The 20,381-nt window shown below is 41.5% G+C and overlaps 1 protein-coding gene across 1 annotated transcript; it reads right to left on the bottom strand.

Annotated features, from left to right (window-relative positions):
• Positions 1 to 11,323: 11,323 nt before the first annotated feature.
• LOC134485787 (dedicator of cytokinesis protein 2-like) lies at positions 11,324 to 12,581 on the bottom strand. Its single transcript, XM_063282806.1, has 2 exons — positions 11,814 to 12,581; positions 11,324 to 11,683 (listed from the first exon to the last, which is right to left on the bottom strand). Exons 1-2 carry the CDS (start codon positions 12,579 to 12,581, stop codon positions 11,339 to 11,341), a joined length of 1,113 nt encoding a protein of 370 aa, XP_063138876.1. The 3' UTR covers positions 11,324 to 11,338.
• Positions 12,582 to 20,381: the final 7,800 nt, after the last annotated feature.

Here is a 20,381-nt window from a genome sequence, read left to right on the forward strand (position 1 = left end):
AAGAGGTGTCAGTTGACTGTTAATATGCTAATGAGGGGCGGTACCATGCTAATGGGGTGATTCATTCTCCGCCAATCCCTGGAGGACAAGTAGTGGGGTGATCCATGCCCCACCAATCCCTGAGAGATAATTAGCATACTGTTGTGTATATAAGGCGAGCGACTTTGCTGCTCGGGGTCCCTGTTCAAGAGAGCTGTAACACTAAGAGAGCTGTAACACTAAGAAGAGCTGTAACACAGTAAAGGCTTGCTCACAGAAGAATCCTGTTGCCGCGCGTCATTCTTACTGGCGGGACATCAGGCGCGCGACAAGTGGTGCCGAAACCCGGAAACCAACATTGCCGGTGCCGAGGGGACCCTTCAGTGTGCTGAAGAGGATTCAGAACTGCAAGAAGGTAAATTAAAAGGTAAGCTTCGAGAGGCATGCCCCTTTTTGGAAGAGAGCATGTCAGAAACGGAGCAGAGTGAGAAATTAGGCTTCCGAGAGGCATGCCCCTTTTTGGATTTAACAGAGCATGTCAGAAATGGAGCAGAGTGAGAAATTAGGCTTCTGAGAGACATGCCCCTTTTTGGATTTAAGAGAGCATGTCAGAAACGGAGCGGAGTGAGAAATTAGGAGCGCGCAAAAAAGGAAAAGGTTACTAAACCAAAAGTGAAAGAGATACAAAAGGTGGAAGAAACGCTGCCAGAGGAAAAAATAGGCGTACCCCGGAGGACGAAGTACAAGTCATCCGGAGAGGATACTTTGTATCCATTAAAAGAATTAGAAGCCTTAGAACTGGCTGGCAGTGACTCTGAGCAAGAGTTGTCAGAGTTGGAGGAGGAGGAATTAGAGGAAGAGGCAGCCATATATGAGGAAGAAAGATATGGGCCTAGGTGGAGAGCCACTGTGAAGAAACCTGAAGTTATGGATCCTTTGTGAGCAAGGCTGGTAATTTTGTTTCTTTTTTTCTTTGTGTGGGATAGAGAAGCCACTGACAGCAATCTTAAGCCCGGACCAAAACCTCTTTGGCGAATGGTCCCTGCCTGCTTAGAGGATAAACGATGTGAGGAAGCCGTTAGGACAGGTCAGAGGGTCCTTGCAGAACAAGAAGAAAGTATGTCAGAGGGAGAAGAGGTCTCGAAAGAAAAAAAGAAAAGAAAAGGAGATAAAAGGAACAGAGAGAAGGCAGAGATAAAAAATGGGGTCAGTGCAGCTTTTGTTGTGGCTCAAGTTGAGGCTATTGCTAGGTATTTGATTAGGCTCTGGAAACCTCACAGAGTCATACTGATCAGATTTGATAGAGGTAGACCGCCTGAAAATTTATTCAGGAGAATCAAACAAAAAGATAAACTTGAGTGTGCCTACTTGGATTCCTGGTCTCAAGGAGATTTAGCAAGTGACAAGGTGCTTCTCTTAAAAAAGCAGTTTCAATCGCCCCCTTGGAGCCTTGCACCTGTAGCTAAGATATGTGTAGCCACTTCAATTTTGTTTTCTGATTGGTTTTAAATGTATAAATATTCTCTACATGCCTTGGTTATGGACTATTGGCTTTTAAGTTATTGGATATGGCTTAAAAAAAAGGTCAATTTCACCACCCTCCTCATGTGGGGATTAACCCTCGTGGTCTGATCCGGCTAAAACTTTGGCAGATGGATGTCACACACATATCTCAATTTGGAAATTTAAAATATGCTCATGTTTGTGTTGATACCTGTTCTGGTATTATACACGCTACTCTGATGACTAGTGAAAAAACTCGTAATGCCATTAGCCATTGCTTAGAGGCATGGGCAGCCTGGGGAAAGCCTGATAGTCTCAAGACAGACAACGGGCCTGCCTACACTGCAAAGTCCTTTCAGGCATTTTGCCAGACAATACAGGTCGGTCATACTACAGGCTTACCATACAATCCCCAAGGTCAAGGAATTGTGGAAAGGGTACATCGTACCTTAAAAGAGTTTAAAAAAAAAAATGAAAACAAAAAGAGGGAATTGCCAGCAGCCGAACACCAAAATAAGAACTTTCTTTAGCTCTTTTTACTCTAAATTTCTTAATTTTGGATGCGCATGGCTGCTCTGCCGCGGATCGCCATGCTGCTACTACACCTATAACTAATGCAGAAGTAAAGTGGAAGGATGTCTTAACTGATGAAGGCGTGGCCCAGATCCCGTGATTTCGAGATCTAGGGGAGTGATTTGTGTTTTTCCGCAGAATCAAGAAAATCCAATTTGGGTACCTGAGCGTTTGACTCGAAAATTGCCTTTTGCTCTTCCTGAAGATGAGACTACGAACCCTACTATTACTACTGGGAATGGTAATACAGGTTAATTTGCTCACCCTGTGGGCTATTGCCAGATCCTGGCCAGTACCCATGCTAGTTCATAGCAATTCTACTGTTTTGAGAATAAGACTGGCAAGCATAATCTCTGGCCTTGGTTTCAATGGGTGCTGTCCAATGAGCAAGGTGCATATACATCCCTGACCCCCTTTGCTAGGTTGATGGGTGAGAACTTCGTGCTGTATAATGTTTCAGCTACCAGAAAAAAATGATACCAGGTTGACCAATATTCAATATAATAACCTCTTGGCAAATAATATTGCCACTAGTACTTCAGTAATGTGTTAGATCACCTTTTTTCTTTCTGATAAGCACTAATGTCAGCAATGGTGTTTTAAATTGTAATAGCTCTGAAGTAGTCTGCTATTTAGCTGAATGCTGGGATGGCACAAATGACACCGCAGTGATGGTTAAGATTCCCTCCTTTGTGCCAATCCCAGTGGAGGCAAACCCAGATAGCTTTCCTATTCTTAATTTACTGAGAGCCAAAAGAGATTTTGGAATTACGGCAGTCATAATTTCAGCCATTGTGCTGTCTGCTGCCGCAGCTACCACAGCTGCAATCGCTATGACCAATCAAATACAGATGGCTGAGACTGTCAATCCGATTGTATAAAGAACTGCAGTGGCGCTAGAGATACAAGAAGAATTTAATACCCATTTGGCATCTGGCCTTCTATTAGCCAATCAAAGGATAGATTTAGTTCAAGAACAAATTGAAGCACTGTATCATATGACACAGCTGTCTTGTGTTTCCTCCCTTAGAGTTTTATGCATTATTCCTTTGCGAGCTAACTTTTCTCAGCATTTTCAACAGAGCAAAGAAATCTCGAATTATCTAAAAGGAAACTGGTCCATGAAAGCAGACCAACTATCAAGACAATTGCTGATGCAGATTGCTGTCCTCAACAGCACTAGGCTGGACCCCATCACAGTTGAAGACTTTACCTCATGGATTACCAATGCTTTCTCCCTTGTTAAGGAGTGGGCGGGCATGTTTGCCTCGGGAGCTATTGTCCTCCTGGGTTGCGGAGTAGGTTTCTGGCTTATTGGCCGTTTAAAAAGACAACATGCCAGACACAAAGTGGTTGTTTAACAGGCTATGACCGCCATCAAAAAGGGTGCTTCTCCCAACATATGGCTGGCCTCTTTGAAAGATCAAGAGTTCGCCCTAGATCATTTTTGTCACAGTCATGTGGAGTCATTGTATCCAGGGACGGGCAACTTTCCTCGAACTCGGACCAACCTAAGACACGGGGCCCGGTGGCGATAGGGTAACTCTATGACGGGTAAGGCCGAGTTTGGATGAGAACGACCTAAGACAGGAGCAATGACAAGATTGACGTGACACCCAGATCTAGACCAGTCATTTTATTAAACAAAAAAGGGGGAGATGTAGAGAGCGGCGTGGCGAAACAAAGATGGCGCCGACATCCAGCCTTGTCTGGATATAAACGACTTACTGCGCATGTGCAGGCTTGTCCCCTTGCTAGGGCTCCCTCTAGTGGTGAACATCGGTACTGCCCATGTGCGGTTTATGCACCAGGTGTCAGTTGACCGTTAATATGCTAATGAGGTGATTCATTCTCCGCCAATCCCTGGTAGACAAGTAGTGGGGTGATCCAAGCCACACCAATCCCTGAGAGATAATTAGCATACTGCTGTCTATATAAGCCGAGCGATTTTGCTGCTCAGGGTCCCTGTTCAGAGAGCTGTAACACTAAGAAGAGCTGTAACACAGTAAAGGCTTGCTCGCAGAAGAATCCTCTTGCCGCAGGTCGTTCTTGTTGGCGGGACATTGGGCGCGCGACAGAAAACACAATCAAACAGTTGAAGGAATTAAAAATGGAAATAGAAGCAATCAAGAAAGAACACATGGAAACAACCCTGGATATAGAAAATCAAAAGAAGAGACAAGGAGCTGTAGATACAAGCTTCACCAACAGAATACAAGAGATGGAAGAGAGAATCTCGGGAGCAGAAGATTCCATAGAAATCATTGAATCAACTGTCAAAGATAATGTAAAGCAGAAAAAGCTACTGGTCCAAAACATACAGGAAATCCAGGACTCAATGAGAAGATCAAACCTAAGGATAATAGGTATAGAAGAGAGTGAAGACTCCCAGCTCAAAGGACCAGTAAATATCTTCAACAAAATCATAGAAGAAAGCTTCCCTAACCTAAAATAAGAGATACCCATAGGCATACAAGAAGCCTACAGAACTCCAAATAGATTGGACCAGAAAAGAAACACCTCCTGTCACATAATTGTCAAAACACCAAACGCACAAAATAAAGAAAGATATTAAAAGCAGTAAGGGAAAAAGGTCAAGTAACATATAAAGGAAGACCTATCAGAATCACACCAGACTTCTCGCCAGAAACTATGAAGGCCAGAAGATCCTGGACTGATGTCATACAGACCCTAAGAGAACACAAATGCCAGCCCAGGTTACTGTATCCTGGAAAACTCTCAATTAACATAGATGGAGAAACCAAGATATTCCATGACAAAACCAAATTTACACAATATCTTTCTACAAATCCAGCACTACAAAGGATAATAAATGGTAAAGCCCAACATGAGGAGGCAAGCTATACCCTAGAAGAAGCAAGAAACTAATCGTCTTGGCAGCAAAACAAACAGAATGAAAGAACACAAACATAACCTCACATCCAAATATGAATATAACGGGAAGCAATAATCACTATTCCTTAATATCTCTCAACATCAATGGCTTCAACTCCCCAATAAAAAGAAATAGATTAACAAACTGGATATGCAACGAGGACCCTGCATTCTCCTGCATACAGGAAACACACCTCAGAGACAAAGACAGACACTACCTCAGAGTGAAATGCTGGAAAACAACTTTCCAAGCAAATGGTCAGAAGAAGCAAGCTGGAGTAGCCATTCTAATATCAAATAAAATCAAAAATTCAACTAAAAGTCATCAAAAAAGATAAGGAAGGACACTTCATATTCATCAAAGGAAAAATCCACCAAGATGAACTCTCAATCCTAAATACCTATGCCCCAAATACAAGGGCACCTACATACATAAAAGAAACCTTACTAAACCTCAAAACACATTGCACCTCACACAATAGTACTGGGAGATTTCAACACCCCACTCTCATCAATGGACAGATCATGGAAACAGAAATTAAACAGAGACGTAGACAGACTAAGAGAAGTCATGAGCCAAATGGACTTAACGGATATTTATAGAACATTCTATCCTAAAGCAAAAGGATATACCTTCTTCTCAGCTCCTCATGGTACTTTCTCCAAAATTGACCATAAAATTGGTCAAAAACGGGCCTCAACAGGTACAGAAAGATAGAAATATTCCCATGCGTGCTATTGGACCACCACGGCCTAAAACTGGTCTTCAATAACAATAAGGGAAGAATGCCCACATATACGTGGAAATTGAACAATGCTCTACTATGATAACCTGGTCAAGGAAGAAATAAAAAAAGAAATTAAAAACTTTTTAGAGTTTAATGAAAATGAAGGTACAACATACCCAAACTTATGGGACACAATGAAAGCTGTGCTAAGAGGAAAACTCGTAGCGCTGAGTGCCTGCAGAAAGAAACAGGAAAGAGCATATGTCAGCAGCTTGACAGCACACCTAAAAGCTCTAGAACAAAAAGGAGCAAATACAACCAGGAGGAGTAGAAGGCAGGAAATAATCAAACTCAGAGCTGAAATCAACCAAGTAGAAACAAAAAGGACCATAGAAAGAATCAACAGAACCAAAAGTTGGTTCTTTGAGAAAATCAACAAGATAGATAAACCCTTAGCCAGACTAATGAGAGGACACAGAGAGTGCGTCCAAATTAACAAAATCAGAAATGAAAAGGGAGACATAACTACAGATTCAGAGGAAATTCAAAAAATCATCAGATCTTAGTATAAAAACCTATATTCAACAAAACTTGAAAATCTTCAGGAAATGGACAATTTCCTAGACAGATACCAGGTACCGAAGTTAAATCAGGAACAGATAAACCAGTTAAACAACCCCATAACTCCTAAGGAAATAGAAGCAGTCATTAAAGGTCTCCCAACCAAAAAGAGCCCAGGTCCAGACAGGTTTACTGCAGAATTCTATCAAACCTTCATAGAAGACCTCATACCAATATTATCCAAACTATTCCACAAAATTGAAACAGATGGATCATTACCGAATACCTTCTACGAAGCCACAATTACTCTTATACCTAAACCACACAAAGACACAACAAAGAAAGAGAACTTCAGACCAATTTCCCTTATGAATATCGACGCAAAAATACTCAATAAAATTCTGGCAAACCGAATTCAAGAGCACATCAAAACAATCATCCACCATGATCAAGTTGGCTTCATCCCAGGCATGCAGGGATGGTTTAATATACGGAAAACCATCAATGTGATCCATTATATAAACAAACTGAAAGAACAAAACCACATGATCATTTCATTAGATGCTGAGAAAGCATTTGACAAAATTCAACACCCCTTCATGATAAAAGTCCTGGAAAGAATAGGAATTCAAGGCCCATACCTAAACATAGTAAAAGCCATATACAGCAAACCAGTTGCTAACATTAAACTAAATGGAATGAAGCAATGCCACTAAAATCAGGGACTAGACAAGGCTGCCCACTCTCTCTCTACTTATTCAATATAGTTCTTGAAGTTCTAGCCAGAGCAATCAGAGAACAAAAGGAGGTCAAGGGGATACAGATCAGAAAAGAAGAGGTCAAAATATCACTATTTGCAGATGATAGGATAGTATATTTAACTGATCCCAAAATTTCCACCAGAGAACTACTAAAGCTGATAAACAACTTCAGCAAAGTGGCTGTGTTAAAAATTAACTCAAATAAATCAGTTGCCTTCCTCTATACAAAAGAGAAACAAGCCAAGAAAGAAATTAGGGAAACGACACCCTTCATAATAGACCCAAATAATATAAAGTACCTCGGTGTGACTTTAACAAAGCAAGTAAAAGATCTGTACAATAAGAACTTCAGGACACTGAGGAAAGAAATTGAAGAAGACCTCAGAAGATGGAAAGATCTCCCATGCTCATGGATTGGCAGGATTAATATAGTAAAAATGGCCATTTTACCAAAAGCAATCTACAGATTCAATGCAATACCCATCAAAATACCAATCCAATTCTTCAAAGAGTTAGACAGAACAATTTGCAAATTCATCTGGAATAACAAAAAACCCAGGATAGCTAAAGCTATCCTCAACAATAAAAGGACTTCAGGGGGAATCACTATCCCTGAACTCAAGCAGTATTACAGAGCAATAGTGATAAAAACTGCATGGTATTGGTACAGAGACAGACAGATAGACCAATGGAATAGAATTGAAGACCCAGAAATGAACCCACACACCTATGGTCACTTGATTTTTGACAAAGGAGCCAAAACCATCCAATGGAAAAAAGATAGCATTTTCAGCAAATGGTGCTGGTTCAACTAGAGGGCAACATGTAGAAGAATGCAGATCGATCCATGCTTATCACCCTGTACAAAGCTTAAGTTGAAGTGGATCAAGGACCTCCACATCAAACCAGACACACTCAAACTAATAGAAGAAAAACTAGGGATGCATCTGGAACACATGGGCACTGGAAAAAATTTCCTGAACAAAACACCAATGGCTTACGCTCTAAGATCAAGAATCGACAAATGGGATCTCATAAAACTGCAAAGCTTCTGTAAGGCAAAGGACACCGTGGTTAGGACAAAACGGCAACCAACAGATTGGGAAAAGATCTTTACCAATCCTACAACAGATAGAGGCCATATATCCAAAACATACAAAGAACTCAAGAAGTTAGACCGCAGGGAAACAAATAACCCTATTAAAAAATGGGGTTCAGAGCTAAACAAAGAATTCACAGCTGAGGAATGCCGAATGGCTGAGAAACACCTAAAGAAATGTTCAACATCTTTAGTCATAAGGGAAATGCAAATCAAAACAACCCTGAGATTTTACCTCACACCAGTGAGAATGGCTAAGATCAAAAACTCAGGTGACAGCAGATGCTGGCGAGGATGCAGAGAAAGAGGAACACTCCTCCATTGTTGGTGGGATTGCAGACTGGTAAAACCATTCTGGAAATCAGTCTGGAGGTTCCTCAGAAAATTGGACATTGAACTGCCTGAGGATCCAGCTATACCTCTCTTGGGCATATACCCAAAAGATGCCCCAACATATAAAAGAGACACGTGCTCCACTATGTTCATCGCAGCCTTATTTATAATAGCCAGAAGCTGGAAAGAACCCAGATGCCCTTCAACAGAGGAATGGATACAGAAAATGTGGTACATCTACACAATGGAATATTACTCAGCTATCAAAAACAACGGCTTTATGAAATTCGTAGGCAAATGGTTGGAACTGGAAAATATCATCCTGAGTGAGCTAACCCAATCACAGAAAGACATACATGGTATGCACTCACTGATAAGTGGCTATTAGCCCAAATGCTTGAATTACCCTAGATGCCTAGAACAAATGAAACTGAAGACGGATGATCAAAATGTGAATGCTTCACTCCTTCTCTAAAAGGGGAACAAGAATACCCTTGGCAGGGAAGAGAGAGGCAAAGATTAAAACAGAGACTGAAGGAACACCCATTCAGAGCCTGCCCCACATGTCATGTGGCCCATACATATACAGCCACCCAATTAGACAAGATGGATGAAGCAAAGAAGTGCAGACCGACAGGAGCCGGATGTACATCGCTCCTGAGAGACACAGCCAGAATACAGCAAATACAGAGGCGAATGCCAGCAGCAAACCACTGAACTGAGAATAGGACCCCCGTTGAAGGAATCAGAGAAAGAACTGGAAGAGCTTGAAGGGGCTCGAGACCCCATATGAACAACAATGCCAAGCAACCAGAGCTTCCAGGGACTAAGCCACTACCTAAAGACTATACATGGACTGACCCTGGACTCTGACCTCATAGGTAGCAATGAATATCCTAGTCAGAGCACCAGTGGAAGGGGAAGCCCTGGGTCCTGCCAAGACTGAACTCCCAGTGAACGTGATTGTTGGGGGGAGGGCGGTAATGGGGGGAGGGTTGGGAGGGGAACACCCATAAGGAAGGGGAGGGGGGAGGGGGATGTTTGCCCGGAAACCAAAGAATTATTATTAAGTATTAAATAAATTAAAAAAAAAAAACCTTTTCTCCCCAACTTTTTTTTTTTGATCATGATGTTTATCATTGCAGCAAAAATGCAAGCATGGACAAAGGCATTCTTTGAGACTTGTTCTAAGATGCCACATTGCATATGTACTTTTTTTTTTAATCTTTATCTTTATTTTTTTATTAACTTGAGTATTTCTTTTTTTAATTTTTAAAATTTTTAATTTAAAAAAATTTTTTGTTAAGGAACAAGCTTTCAAGGACTAGAATTTTCTACCTGTGTTCTTAACACATGGTGGTTTAAATCTTTGTTTCTGGGGCATTTCAGAGCTGGGATTTCAGATTTCAGCCTGCATATTCCAGTTGCTTATTTATATTTCTATAGCCACATTCTTTTTTTTATCTTTATTAACTTGAGTATTTCTTATTTACATTTTGATTGTTATTCCCCTTCCCAGTTTCCCGGCCAACATCCCCCTAACCTTTCCCCGTCCCCTTCTATATGGGCTTCCCCTCCCCATCCTCCCCCCATTGCCGCCCTCCCCTCAAAAATCACGTTCACTGGGAGTTCAGTCTTAGCAGGACCCAGGGCTTCCCCTTCCACTGGTGCTCTTACTAGGATATTCATTGCTACCTATGAGGTCAGAGTCCAGGGTCAGTCCACGTATAGTCTTTGGGTAGTTGTAGCCACATTCTTGAGGAAACATTTCATCCTGTATCCTCAATGCCTAGCACATACTTGGTGGGCTTTATGTAGTTCTGAGTGAATGAGTGAATATATGAATGAATGAATGAATGAATGAATGAATGAATGAATACACAAGCCTCTGCTTTTATCCAATAAGTAGAAGACTTAGGATGGTTAGTACAGGAGGAAGAAATAATATAGTATCAACAGGAACTTAGTAATCCTGGATGACTATGAGATACAAATAGTACAGAAATATCACTTTGTGAAGGTTTAAAGCTACTGCCCACCACAGAGAGTTCATTCAGACAGCACTTCTCTGAGAACTTGGCAGGAGCAGAAAGTGTTCCTGCAAGGAGGGATGCCTACACAAATACTCGGGAAAGACTTCTTGATTATTTGAATCGAAGACTTCTGAGTCCAGTTCCCCTGAAGAGAAATGTGCATTGAGACCTTTCCATAAAAACCTGGCCAAGTCAAACCAACCGACTGACCCTTTCCTTCCTCTTGAGCTTCTGGACAAGTCTGGGTTGTGGCTCAGCACTGCCTCTCAACCTGCATGGCTCTTTCTAGGATCTGTCCTTCAGAAGCCCTCCAGCACTTCACTGAGACATTTCCTTTAGGTTCCGTGTCTGTCGCTAAATGACTAAGTAATGACAACCAAATGTGCTTGGGCTTCACAGTTTCAGCCTTGTCCCTCTGAGAGTCACACTCCACACCCTTTCTCCAGAGCCTGAGTCTGAGCAACTGGCTGAGGCAGAAAGAGTGCTACCCATTTCTGGTACTACAAGAAATCTCCAGAGACACCAAACCCAAGCGCTTGAGCATGAAAGTCACCGAGCATGTTCTCCTGAACATAAGGGCAGAAGAAGCTCTCTCCTTGGTAGCCATGCGAACCGGGGATGTAAAAACAGATACGCCACGTGCCAATCACCAAGGAAGGCTCCGATGACACTGATGCCTGCACACAGGGAAATACCTGTCCACTAGGACACAGGATGACACGATGTCACATTCTGCATTCCTAACAGCTGTCTCTCCCAGCTCCACTATTCAAAGCCATCGGGGAAACGTCACTGAAATAGTCAGCCTCCTGAGCAGGTGTTGGTTTCCCTCTCTAGTTTCAGATGCTCTTCATCAGCATCAGTATTTATGGTTTAATCAGCTGAGCCCAGATCGGAGCCTAGGGCAGCGACCTCATCCTTAGGACTCACCGCGTCCTGACAGCTGAGGACCTCTAGGATGCTGTTGAGCAGTTCCACGCAGTACTTTTTCTCCAAGGCCTGGTGCTGCCCATCGTCCCTCTGCTCCAGCAGCTCCTTCAGCTCTTTGGTGATGACAGGAAGCAGAATGTCCCGGTATTCTTGCTTTTTGAAGAGGTTGCTCTGCACGATCTCGTTCATGGACTGAACCTTCTGCTTCTGCAGCTTCACAGGAGGGATGCAAGTGTAGAACTCATACAGGAGCTGGCTGAGCAACTTGGCATCAAAGACTGTTTCCGGCTGGGGATTTAGCTCAGTGGTAGAGCGCTTACCTAGGAAGCGCAAGGCCCTGGGTTCGGTCCCCAGCTCCGAAAAAAAGAACCAAAAAAAAAAAAAAAAAAAAAAAAAAAAAAAAAAAGACTGTTTCCACATCGTGAAGGACTGATGGGATGTATTTCAAAGCTGCCACCTGCAAAAGAATGGTGGTCTTGTGCTGACTTTTCATCAGGTTGTTGATAGATTCGAAGAGCCGTCTCATGGATTCTTCAAACTCCATCTGCTCTTTGCCTTCGTAAAGCTGTGAGAATAATCTCCTGGACCGGACAATGAACTTGAACACGTATTCCAAAGCCTTGAGAGTTCTGAGGATGGGCTCACACTGCTTGCCCCTACTGGAGGTATCCAAGTAAGTCTTCAGCACCGTCATTAATTTCTTGTAGGCCAAGGTAGCACTGAAATGCTGTTGGATGTAAGCCTCCAACACGGTGTTAAAATGCTGGAATTTCTGGTCTGCAATGAGTCCTATTATGTAGATCAAAGCATCAAAGACGAGGATGTCATACTCGTTATTCTGAGCATGCTCCATCATGATGTTGAAGAGGGCATCCAGAGTGTCCTGGAGGAATTTCACTACTTCCTCTCCGTCCACAATCTTCAGCTTCTCTAGATTCTCCTGGAGTAGTTGCGGCCTCATACGCCACTTCAGCAAACCAAGCAAACCCACGTTCTGCGTGAGCTTCGTGGAACACACCAGGATGGAAATGGAGAACACATCCCGGGAGCTGACAGAAAGGCCCCCAACACTGCTGGAGCTCCGGCTCAGAGTGGCTCCCTTGTTTTCCACATGGTATCGATAGAAGGAAGTGTCAAGTAAGCGCTGGCATCTTCCATTTTCTTGCTGTCTCCATGGCCCCTTCATCTCATTAAGATTCTACATCTGTCGCCGTAAATGCTTGCTGCGGCTTGAATGTGAGTAATTCTTATATACATTTCGACTGTTATTCCCTTTCCCGGTTTCCGAGCAAACATCCCCCTCCCCCCTCCCCTTCCTTATGGGTGTTCCCCTCCCAACCCTCCCCCCATTGCCGCCCTCCCCCCCACAGTCTAGTTCACTGGGAGTTCAGTCTTAGCAGGATCCAGGGCTTCCCCTTCCACTGGTGCTCTGACTAGGATATTCATTGCTACCTATGAGGTCAGAGTCCAGGGTCAGTCCATGTATAGTCTTTAGGTAGTGGCTTAGTCCCTGGAAGCTCTGGTTGCTTGGCATTGTTGTTCATATGGGGTCTCGAGCCCCTTCAAGCTCTTCCAGTTCTTTCTCTGATTCCTTCAACGGGGGTCCTATTCTCAGTTCAGTGGTTTGCTGCTGGCATTCGCCTCTGTATTTGCTGTATTCTGGCTGTGTCTCTCAGGAGCGATGTACATCCGGCTCCTGTCGGTCTGCACTTCTTTGCTTCATCCATCTTGTCTAATTGGGTGGCTGTATATGTATGGGCCACATGACATGTGGGGCAGGCTCTGAATGGGTGTTCCTTCAGTCTCTGTTTTAATCTTTGCCTCTCTCTTCCCTGCCAAGGGTATTCTTGTTCCCCTTTTAGAGAAGGAGTGAAGCATTCACATTTTGATCATCCGTCTTCAGTTTCATTTGTTCTAGGCATCTAGGGTAATTCAAGCATTTGGGCTAATAGCCACTTATCAGTGAGTGCATACCATGTATGTCTTTCTGTGATTGGGTTAGCTCACTCAGGATGATATTTTCCAGTTCCAACCATTTGCCTACGAATTTCATAAAGCCGTTGTTTTTGATAGCTGAGTAATATTCCATTGTGTAGATGTACCACATTTTCTGTATCCATTCCTCTGTTGAAGGGCATCTGGGTTCTTTCCAGCTTCTGGCTATTATAAATAAGGCTGCGATGAACATAGTGGAGCACGTGTCTCTTTTATATGTTGGGGCATCTTTTGGGTATATGCCCAAGAGAGGTATAGCTGGATCCTCAGGCAGTTCAATGTCCAATTTTCTGAGGAACCTCCAGACTGATTTCCAGAATGGTTTTACCAGTCTGCAATCCCACCAACAATGGAGGAGTGTTCCTCTTTCTCTGCATCCTCGCCAGCATCTGCTGTCACCTGAGTTTTTGATCTTAGCCGTTCTCACTGGTGTGAGGTGAAATCTCAGGGTTGTTTTGATTTGCATTTCCCTCATGACTAAAGATGTTGAACATTGGGAGAAAAGGTTTTAATTCATTTTATTGGTTACAGTTCATTATCAAAGGGACATCAGAGTAATAACTCAAGGTAAGTGTTTGAAAAAAAAAACTTGCCAAAGAGGATCTCAGCTTACTGGTTTGTTCCAAGGCTAATGTTCAGCTACCTTTCTTGTACAGTCTCAGATTCAATTGCCTAGGGATAGTACCACCCAGAGTGGGCTGGACCCTCCTACAGAAATTAGCAACCAGAAAAATGCCCTACAGATGGTCATGGGCTAATCTGATGAGAGCAGTTCTTCAGTTGAGGTCTTCTCTTCCTAAGAGCATTAAACTGATAACTGAAGTTTTCCATCATAGTCTGAAAGAAAGTTAGTCACTTGAGCTCCAGGAATACACAATAGCTGAAAACTTGTTACATGGCAGGCTATTGATGTCTAACTTAAAAGAACTCAAAGAAAAGTCAAGTATCCCAGAATCTCTAAAAGGGAACCCAAGAAAAGTTAAATATTCCAGATTTTAAGGGAAACTCAAAACAACAATTATCAATGATTTTATCTAGGCTATAATCTTGTGATCTTTGTGTCAATTTATAATATCAAGTCTCTAGCCAATAAAAAGATCAAATTCAGCTTTTTGTAAACTAAGAGGGTCTTCCTGGTGTCAATAGCTGATGAGGAGTGGGCCCATATTCAATAACCTTCAAGACTGATATCTAATGAATTCTGTAACAGCGAGATAGGTTGATTCAGTGATGTATCTGTTTTAAATCACCTGTGTTCTTGTAAGTCCATAAATTCATTGAGTCACCAGACTTTCTTCAGACAGGATCATTTATATTGTCTGTCATTGGTAGCCTATCTGCAATGAATAGACACTTTTTCATATCTCCCCAGGACATTGAAAACAATGTCAGGAGTTTAAATAAGTATTTAGACCTGTTTCAGAATCTATTGTTGTTGTTCAAAAGTGCTAGTCGTTGTTGTCTAAGTTCTCTCCCTCCTTCTACCCTCCACTCTCTTCCCCCTCCCCCATTTAATGTCTTCTCTGGGGTGAACTGAAGCTCTAGAATAGGCAGAAGACTCCTGTCTGTCCATTCCTTGTCATACACAAGGAAGGCAAATAGCAGGTTGGCAGAGCCATCACCATTGTAAGGTTAGATAAAGGAATTGCATAATTTCCTTAGTCTGGTAACTCATAAGTTCTGAGGCCTGATTTTAATATTATGTACATGTGCTTACACAGTCCTGGGATGGTTAACTGTCAATCTGACACAACCAAGAATCCCCTGAGCAAAGAGTCTTAATGAGCAACTGTCAGTACCAGGTTGGTTGGACTGTTTTTATTATTGTTGATTGATGTGAGAAAACTCAGCCTCATATTCAGCACCAGACTATAATAATGGGGTCCTGAACTATTTAGGAAAGGAGAAAACAAGCAAAGATGAATATATTTATGTCTCTCTTCTCTTCACTGTAGATGTATTATGACTAGCTATTTGAAGTTCCTGGCTTAACTCCTTATAGTGATGGACTATAGCCTGAAATTGTAAGCCAAAGAAAACCTTCCTTCCATTAAGATGCTTTTTGTCAGGATATTTTATCACAGCTAGAGAAATATAAACTAAAACAAGTCCTGAGTTAACCCAAGAAATTTATAAAGTGACACCCTTTCTACTCCCAGGGATAAGTCATTCATCAGTCTGTGCTGTGTGGATGCTGCCAGACAGACGGGGCTGGCTATATGTCTACCCAGGTGCAGAGTGATCCTCCATTTTAAAAAGTGGGCTCTAAAATTACTTGTAAAATGGAGTACTCCCATCCCAGGATGTGGGGGGAGTAGTGCTGGGGAATTTGGTGGAGGCCTGGGTGTTGACACGGTTAAAATATACTCTACGCTTAAATGAAATTCTCGGAGAATGAATAAAAATAAAGAAGCAATGGAATCTCTCAGGGCAGGGAACAGTCTGGAAACAAACCACTGTTTCACACAGCATCAAATAGCTTAGCGAAGAGCACAGCTCGGCCTCGGTTTTAGAAAGCCACTTCTGCGACTTCCGAGAGGAGTCACAAAGCTCAACCCTCCAGCAGAGTGATCTGTCCACTGAGCCATCTTTTCATATTAAGGACTGTGCTGCTTTATTATGAATAAAAGGCATCAAATTGTTAATGAGGATGAAAAATGATTGCTTTGCCTGCAGATGAGGATTTGTGTTTGGCAACTGACCTCAGTTAACTATTCCAGTCAATGTTGCGAGGCGGATACAGAAAGCTCATCAATCTTACCTTGCAGTTTTCTAAATGTTAATTGATCAGTGACTGTAACCAAATCTCAGTAGATAATTCTAGTTAATTGCTGCCAGGTAATTGTGTTTTCTTTTTTTTTTTTTTTTTTTTTTTTTGGTTCTTTTTTTCGGAGCTGGGGACCAAACCCAGGGCCTTGCGCTTCCTAGGCAAGCACTCTACCACTGAGCTAAATCCCCAACCCCGTAATTGTGTTTTCTTAACTCTTGCTGTGTAGTAAAACTCATCACGTAAAATAAGACATCATCTTACTCACTTTATCAGAAACAAATTGCTGAAATGGAGGATTAAAGAAGCCTTTCAAATCCATCCCTCTAAATGGAAGTTAAATCTTTGTAACAAACTTTGTGCAAGATATTCCCAAACCATGATTTGAAAAACAGAAACGAAACACTTGGATAGGCTACGGTCCATTTGTCAGACCATTTCCACATACATGCTATAATTTGCCCCTTCTGCTTAATAAAAGATATTTACATATGTTTGGCAGAAGTAAATTCTATATTAATAGGTTCTTTTCTTATTTATTTTCCTTTCTTTCCTTCCAAGAAGACAGCAGCTCTTTTTAATACCTTTCCCTCCATTGGGTAGCCATTGCCAGACCAGCCCACAGAAAAGCCATAAATATACTTTAATGGGAAACTCAGATAAGGAACTCTCCCCAAACTACCAAAGCAACAATTTTAAGTCCTAGAATGCAAATTTTTGGTGTGGTTCACATGGCTTCTTAGAAAAAAGAAAATATTCTTCTGTGGCAATATATTATTCTGTGGCTGATGCAACTAGACATGTAAAAGTGAGCCTGCCTCCAATGTAGTAGTTTCCTCTGCAGAGGTTCCCAGCATCCTGAGCCTAGGGATGCTTCTACCGGACAGTAGTGATGTAGAGAAGGGTTGGATGTATTTCTGTCTGTGTCTTCTTGTGCTTATGCTTTACTTCAAAGCAGAGTTAGCAGTAAATGGTCTAACAGTTCCTACCCATTTTCAGGTATGAACTAGCCTCCATTATCTGGTGCCTAAGTTTAGAGATATTTGCAGGACCACGAGCAAAAAGTCCTGTTCAAAAGGCCCTGATGTTGCCTATCTCTGGGGAAAGTCAATACTCATTGGACATTAAGATGCTTATTGACTTGGAATGTCCTCAAGAGTACACATGTGAGTCTGTGTCTGCCTTGAGGAGCAGAACATGAACAGAAAGGGAAAGACTTCTATAAAAACTTTTGTCCTGCTCCTGCCAAAGCCTTGAGGATTTAGAAAAGGGGGTTGTTCTAAGGCAGCATCAAAACAGAAACTGCTAAGCTTTAAGAGTTAATGTTTGCTCGGGGCATGAGCAGCAACTGAAGTAGATTAGAATTTGAGATTTGTTGCAATTTCCAAGATCACATGCACTCTCAATTTCTGTGTAATCCCAGGCAGATAAAGAATTGTCATCAGCATTAATACTTCATTTGTCATCTCAGAATAGAGAAATCAGATTAAAGCTTAAATTATTTAAAGAAAACTAAGTACTAGATTATTTCTTAGAGATTCTATGTGGTTTAATATTTACTATATATGATATAAGTTTATAATTTATCTTTCAAATTGAAAACTTTATCAAAATAATTTATTAAATAATTTTTCAAACACATACACTCCCAAAGGCACACAGAGTCATATATATATATATATGTATATATATATGTGTGTGTGTGTGTGTGTGTGTGTGTGTGTGTGTGTGTGTGTATGTATAAACACATACACTCCCAAAGGCACACACATATATGTGTGTGTGTGTGTGTGTGTGTGTGTGTGTGTGTGTATGTCCCCCCATGGTATCAAACTCGGGACATTATTCCTCTGTGATTGTCAACTGACATCATCTCTTCCTTTCTCTCTATGGAAGAGAATCTTTGTGAATTTGTCATAAATACACATAGTCCACCTGTCCTTCATTTCCATCTTTTTCACCTCCCAAGAACTACTGATAAAAGCTTCACTACCCCCACTGTCCTAATTCTTGACAGCAGTTACTGGTTCCTCCTTTGTACATGTTTATCTTTCATGGTTTAAAATCTTAAATACTTACTCAATAAGTTGAAAATATTTAGACGTTTTTGCAATAAGTTTAGTAGTCAAATGAAGGAAATACACATATATATTATATATGAATAATAATTATATGATCTATATGCATATATAACACATTATATAAACATCTATTATAACATATGCATATCTAATATATGATACATATACTAATGTGATAATACACATATAATAAACATACATGCATACAATACATATACTTATATAATATATATTTCATTTTAATAGCAAATGGGAACAAGGTATTTTCAGCATGAAAGAGAGACAAAAATGTCTGCGTGCAAAGGAAGAGGGGCAGCAGAGCAAGAAGAATTGAATATTTGAAAAGGAATGGATGGAGAGCTAATGTGTGGGAGGTAAGAGGAAATGACATTAGGGTGCCTTGGAAAAAAAGAGACATTTTCAAATTAGGATAAGGAAAGTTATCAAATAAACAAATTTTGATTCAAAATAAGAAGAAATTATTGGCTTGTATAACACTTTATTCCATTGTTTCTAGTAGAGTAGAAGACACTGTCACTGGTTGTGAATGAGGCTGGGATATAGTGATCTGGAATGACTTGAAATAACTGGTCTAGAATGCCTGTAGGATGTATTACTATTACTTCCCAATACAACAGTTAAAACAATAGTAAAGACATTATCATGTAGTTTTGGTCATCTCCATAGTTCCCATGGTTTACTTCAGTTCTCATCTTACGCTTCCACCTCCTTCAGTGGTCTTGCTTTCAGGACTTTTCTTCTGCCTGGCCCAGAGTCCATCCATGTTGGTCTACCCACTGCTATCTCTGAGTCCTTTTCTCTCTTCCTTTCCTTTCCTGATCATGAAGTCCTGCTGTATTGATTGATTCTTTGAGTGTATAAAAACTGCTTTCTCATTTTTTTGCAATGACTCACATTCATTTTTCCACCTTTGCTTTCTCCCACATTTACCCCTAAACCTGTAATTTACCTTTTTTTTGTTTGTTTACCTTTTTCCCTCAATCTATATTTGATTGAGAAATGTTACTATTCCAATCATTTCCTTTCATCTTCCATTTGATATTCCCTAAAACAGCAGCACATCAGACCACTCGGCTACTCAAGTGCCCTGTTTTATGTTCCTGAACATAGGCCAGCTCTTCTTGTCCCTTCCTTCTTCCTACAGTAATCATGAATGTTTGTACACCTCCCTTTTCCAGAGGTTAGCACAACCCTAGTTCTAAATAAAAATCATAAGACTGGGCAGGTGGTACTCTGGTGGTTAATATTGATTGTCAATTTAAAGGAGTCTAGGATGAGATGGACTTGGGCTCACTATCTAAGACTATCTGGACAATGTTAATCAAGGTGGGAAGACCTGCCCACCGTGGGTGGCATCATTCCTTGTCTGGAGCTTTGGACTGTATAAGGAGAGAAGAGAGCTGAGAAGCAGCATTTACTTTTCTTAACGGACTGTTCTAACTGCAAGTATCATGTGACCACATGCTTTATGCTCCTGCCGTACTGTATCTGGAAATGTAGAGGTGAAATAAAGTCCCTCCTCTTTTGCACTGTTTTAGTTAAAGTATTCTATCACAGCAACAAGAAAAGAAAGTGGGACAGGTACACACCCGTAATACTAGCACTCAGGCGGGTGAAGCAGGAGAATCACAGTTTCAAGTCGGCCTGAGGTAAATAACAATGCCCTGCCAAATGGAGGAAAAATGGACATTTTTAAAGCTACTCTGTTTTTACTGTTTATAAGCAAAACTCAATACTTGATTGACAACTGAGTAACTTCTTCAGCCTTGGAAGAGAAATAAGCTTCTTTGAGATTTATTTGGTTATTTCAATTATTTTATTTATTTACATCCCAGTGTGCCCTCTTCAGTTCCCCCTCCCACAGATTCTCATCCCATTCCTTCTCCCCCTTGTCTCCAAGAGGGTGCTCCCCCTACCATCAAGCATCCCCTTTCTGTAAGGCCTCAAGTGTGTTAATCGTGTCTTCTCCCACTGAGGCTAAATCAGGCAGACCTCTGCTGTATATGTGCCAGGGAACTCGGGTCAGCCCATGTATGCTCCTTGTTGATGGATCAGTCTCTGGGAGCTCCATCGGGTCTGGGTTAGTTGAGACTGCTGGTCTTCCTATGGGGTCGCTCTCTCT

The sequence above is a fragment of the Rattus norvegicus genome, chromosome 2 (assembly GCF_036323735.1).
Source record: "Rattus norvegicus strain BN/NHsdMcwi chromosome 2, GRCr8, whole genome shotgun sequence".
Classification (NCBI taxonomy): Eukaryota; Metazoa; Chordata; class Mammalia; order Rodentia; family Muridae; genus Rattus; species Rattus norvegicus.

Excerpts from the sequence above, each read along its gene's own strand:
- LOC134485787 (XM_063282806.1), bottom strand. The coding sequence starts at position 12,581 with ATGAAGGGGCCATGGAGACAGCAAGAAAATGGAAGATGCCAGCGCTTA. Across the intron at positions 11,684-11,813 it reads TCCCATCAGTCCTTCACGAT|CCGGAAACAGTCTTTGATGC; the intron begins GTGGAAACAGTC and ends CTAAATCCCCAG.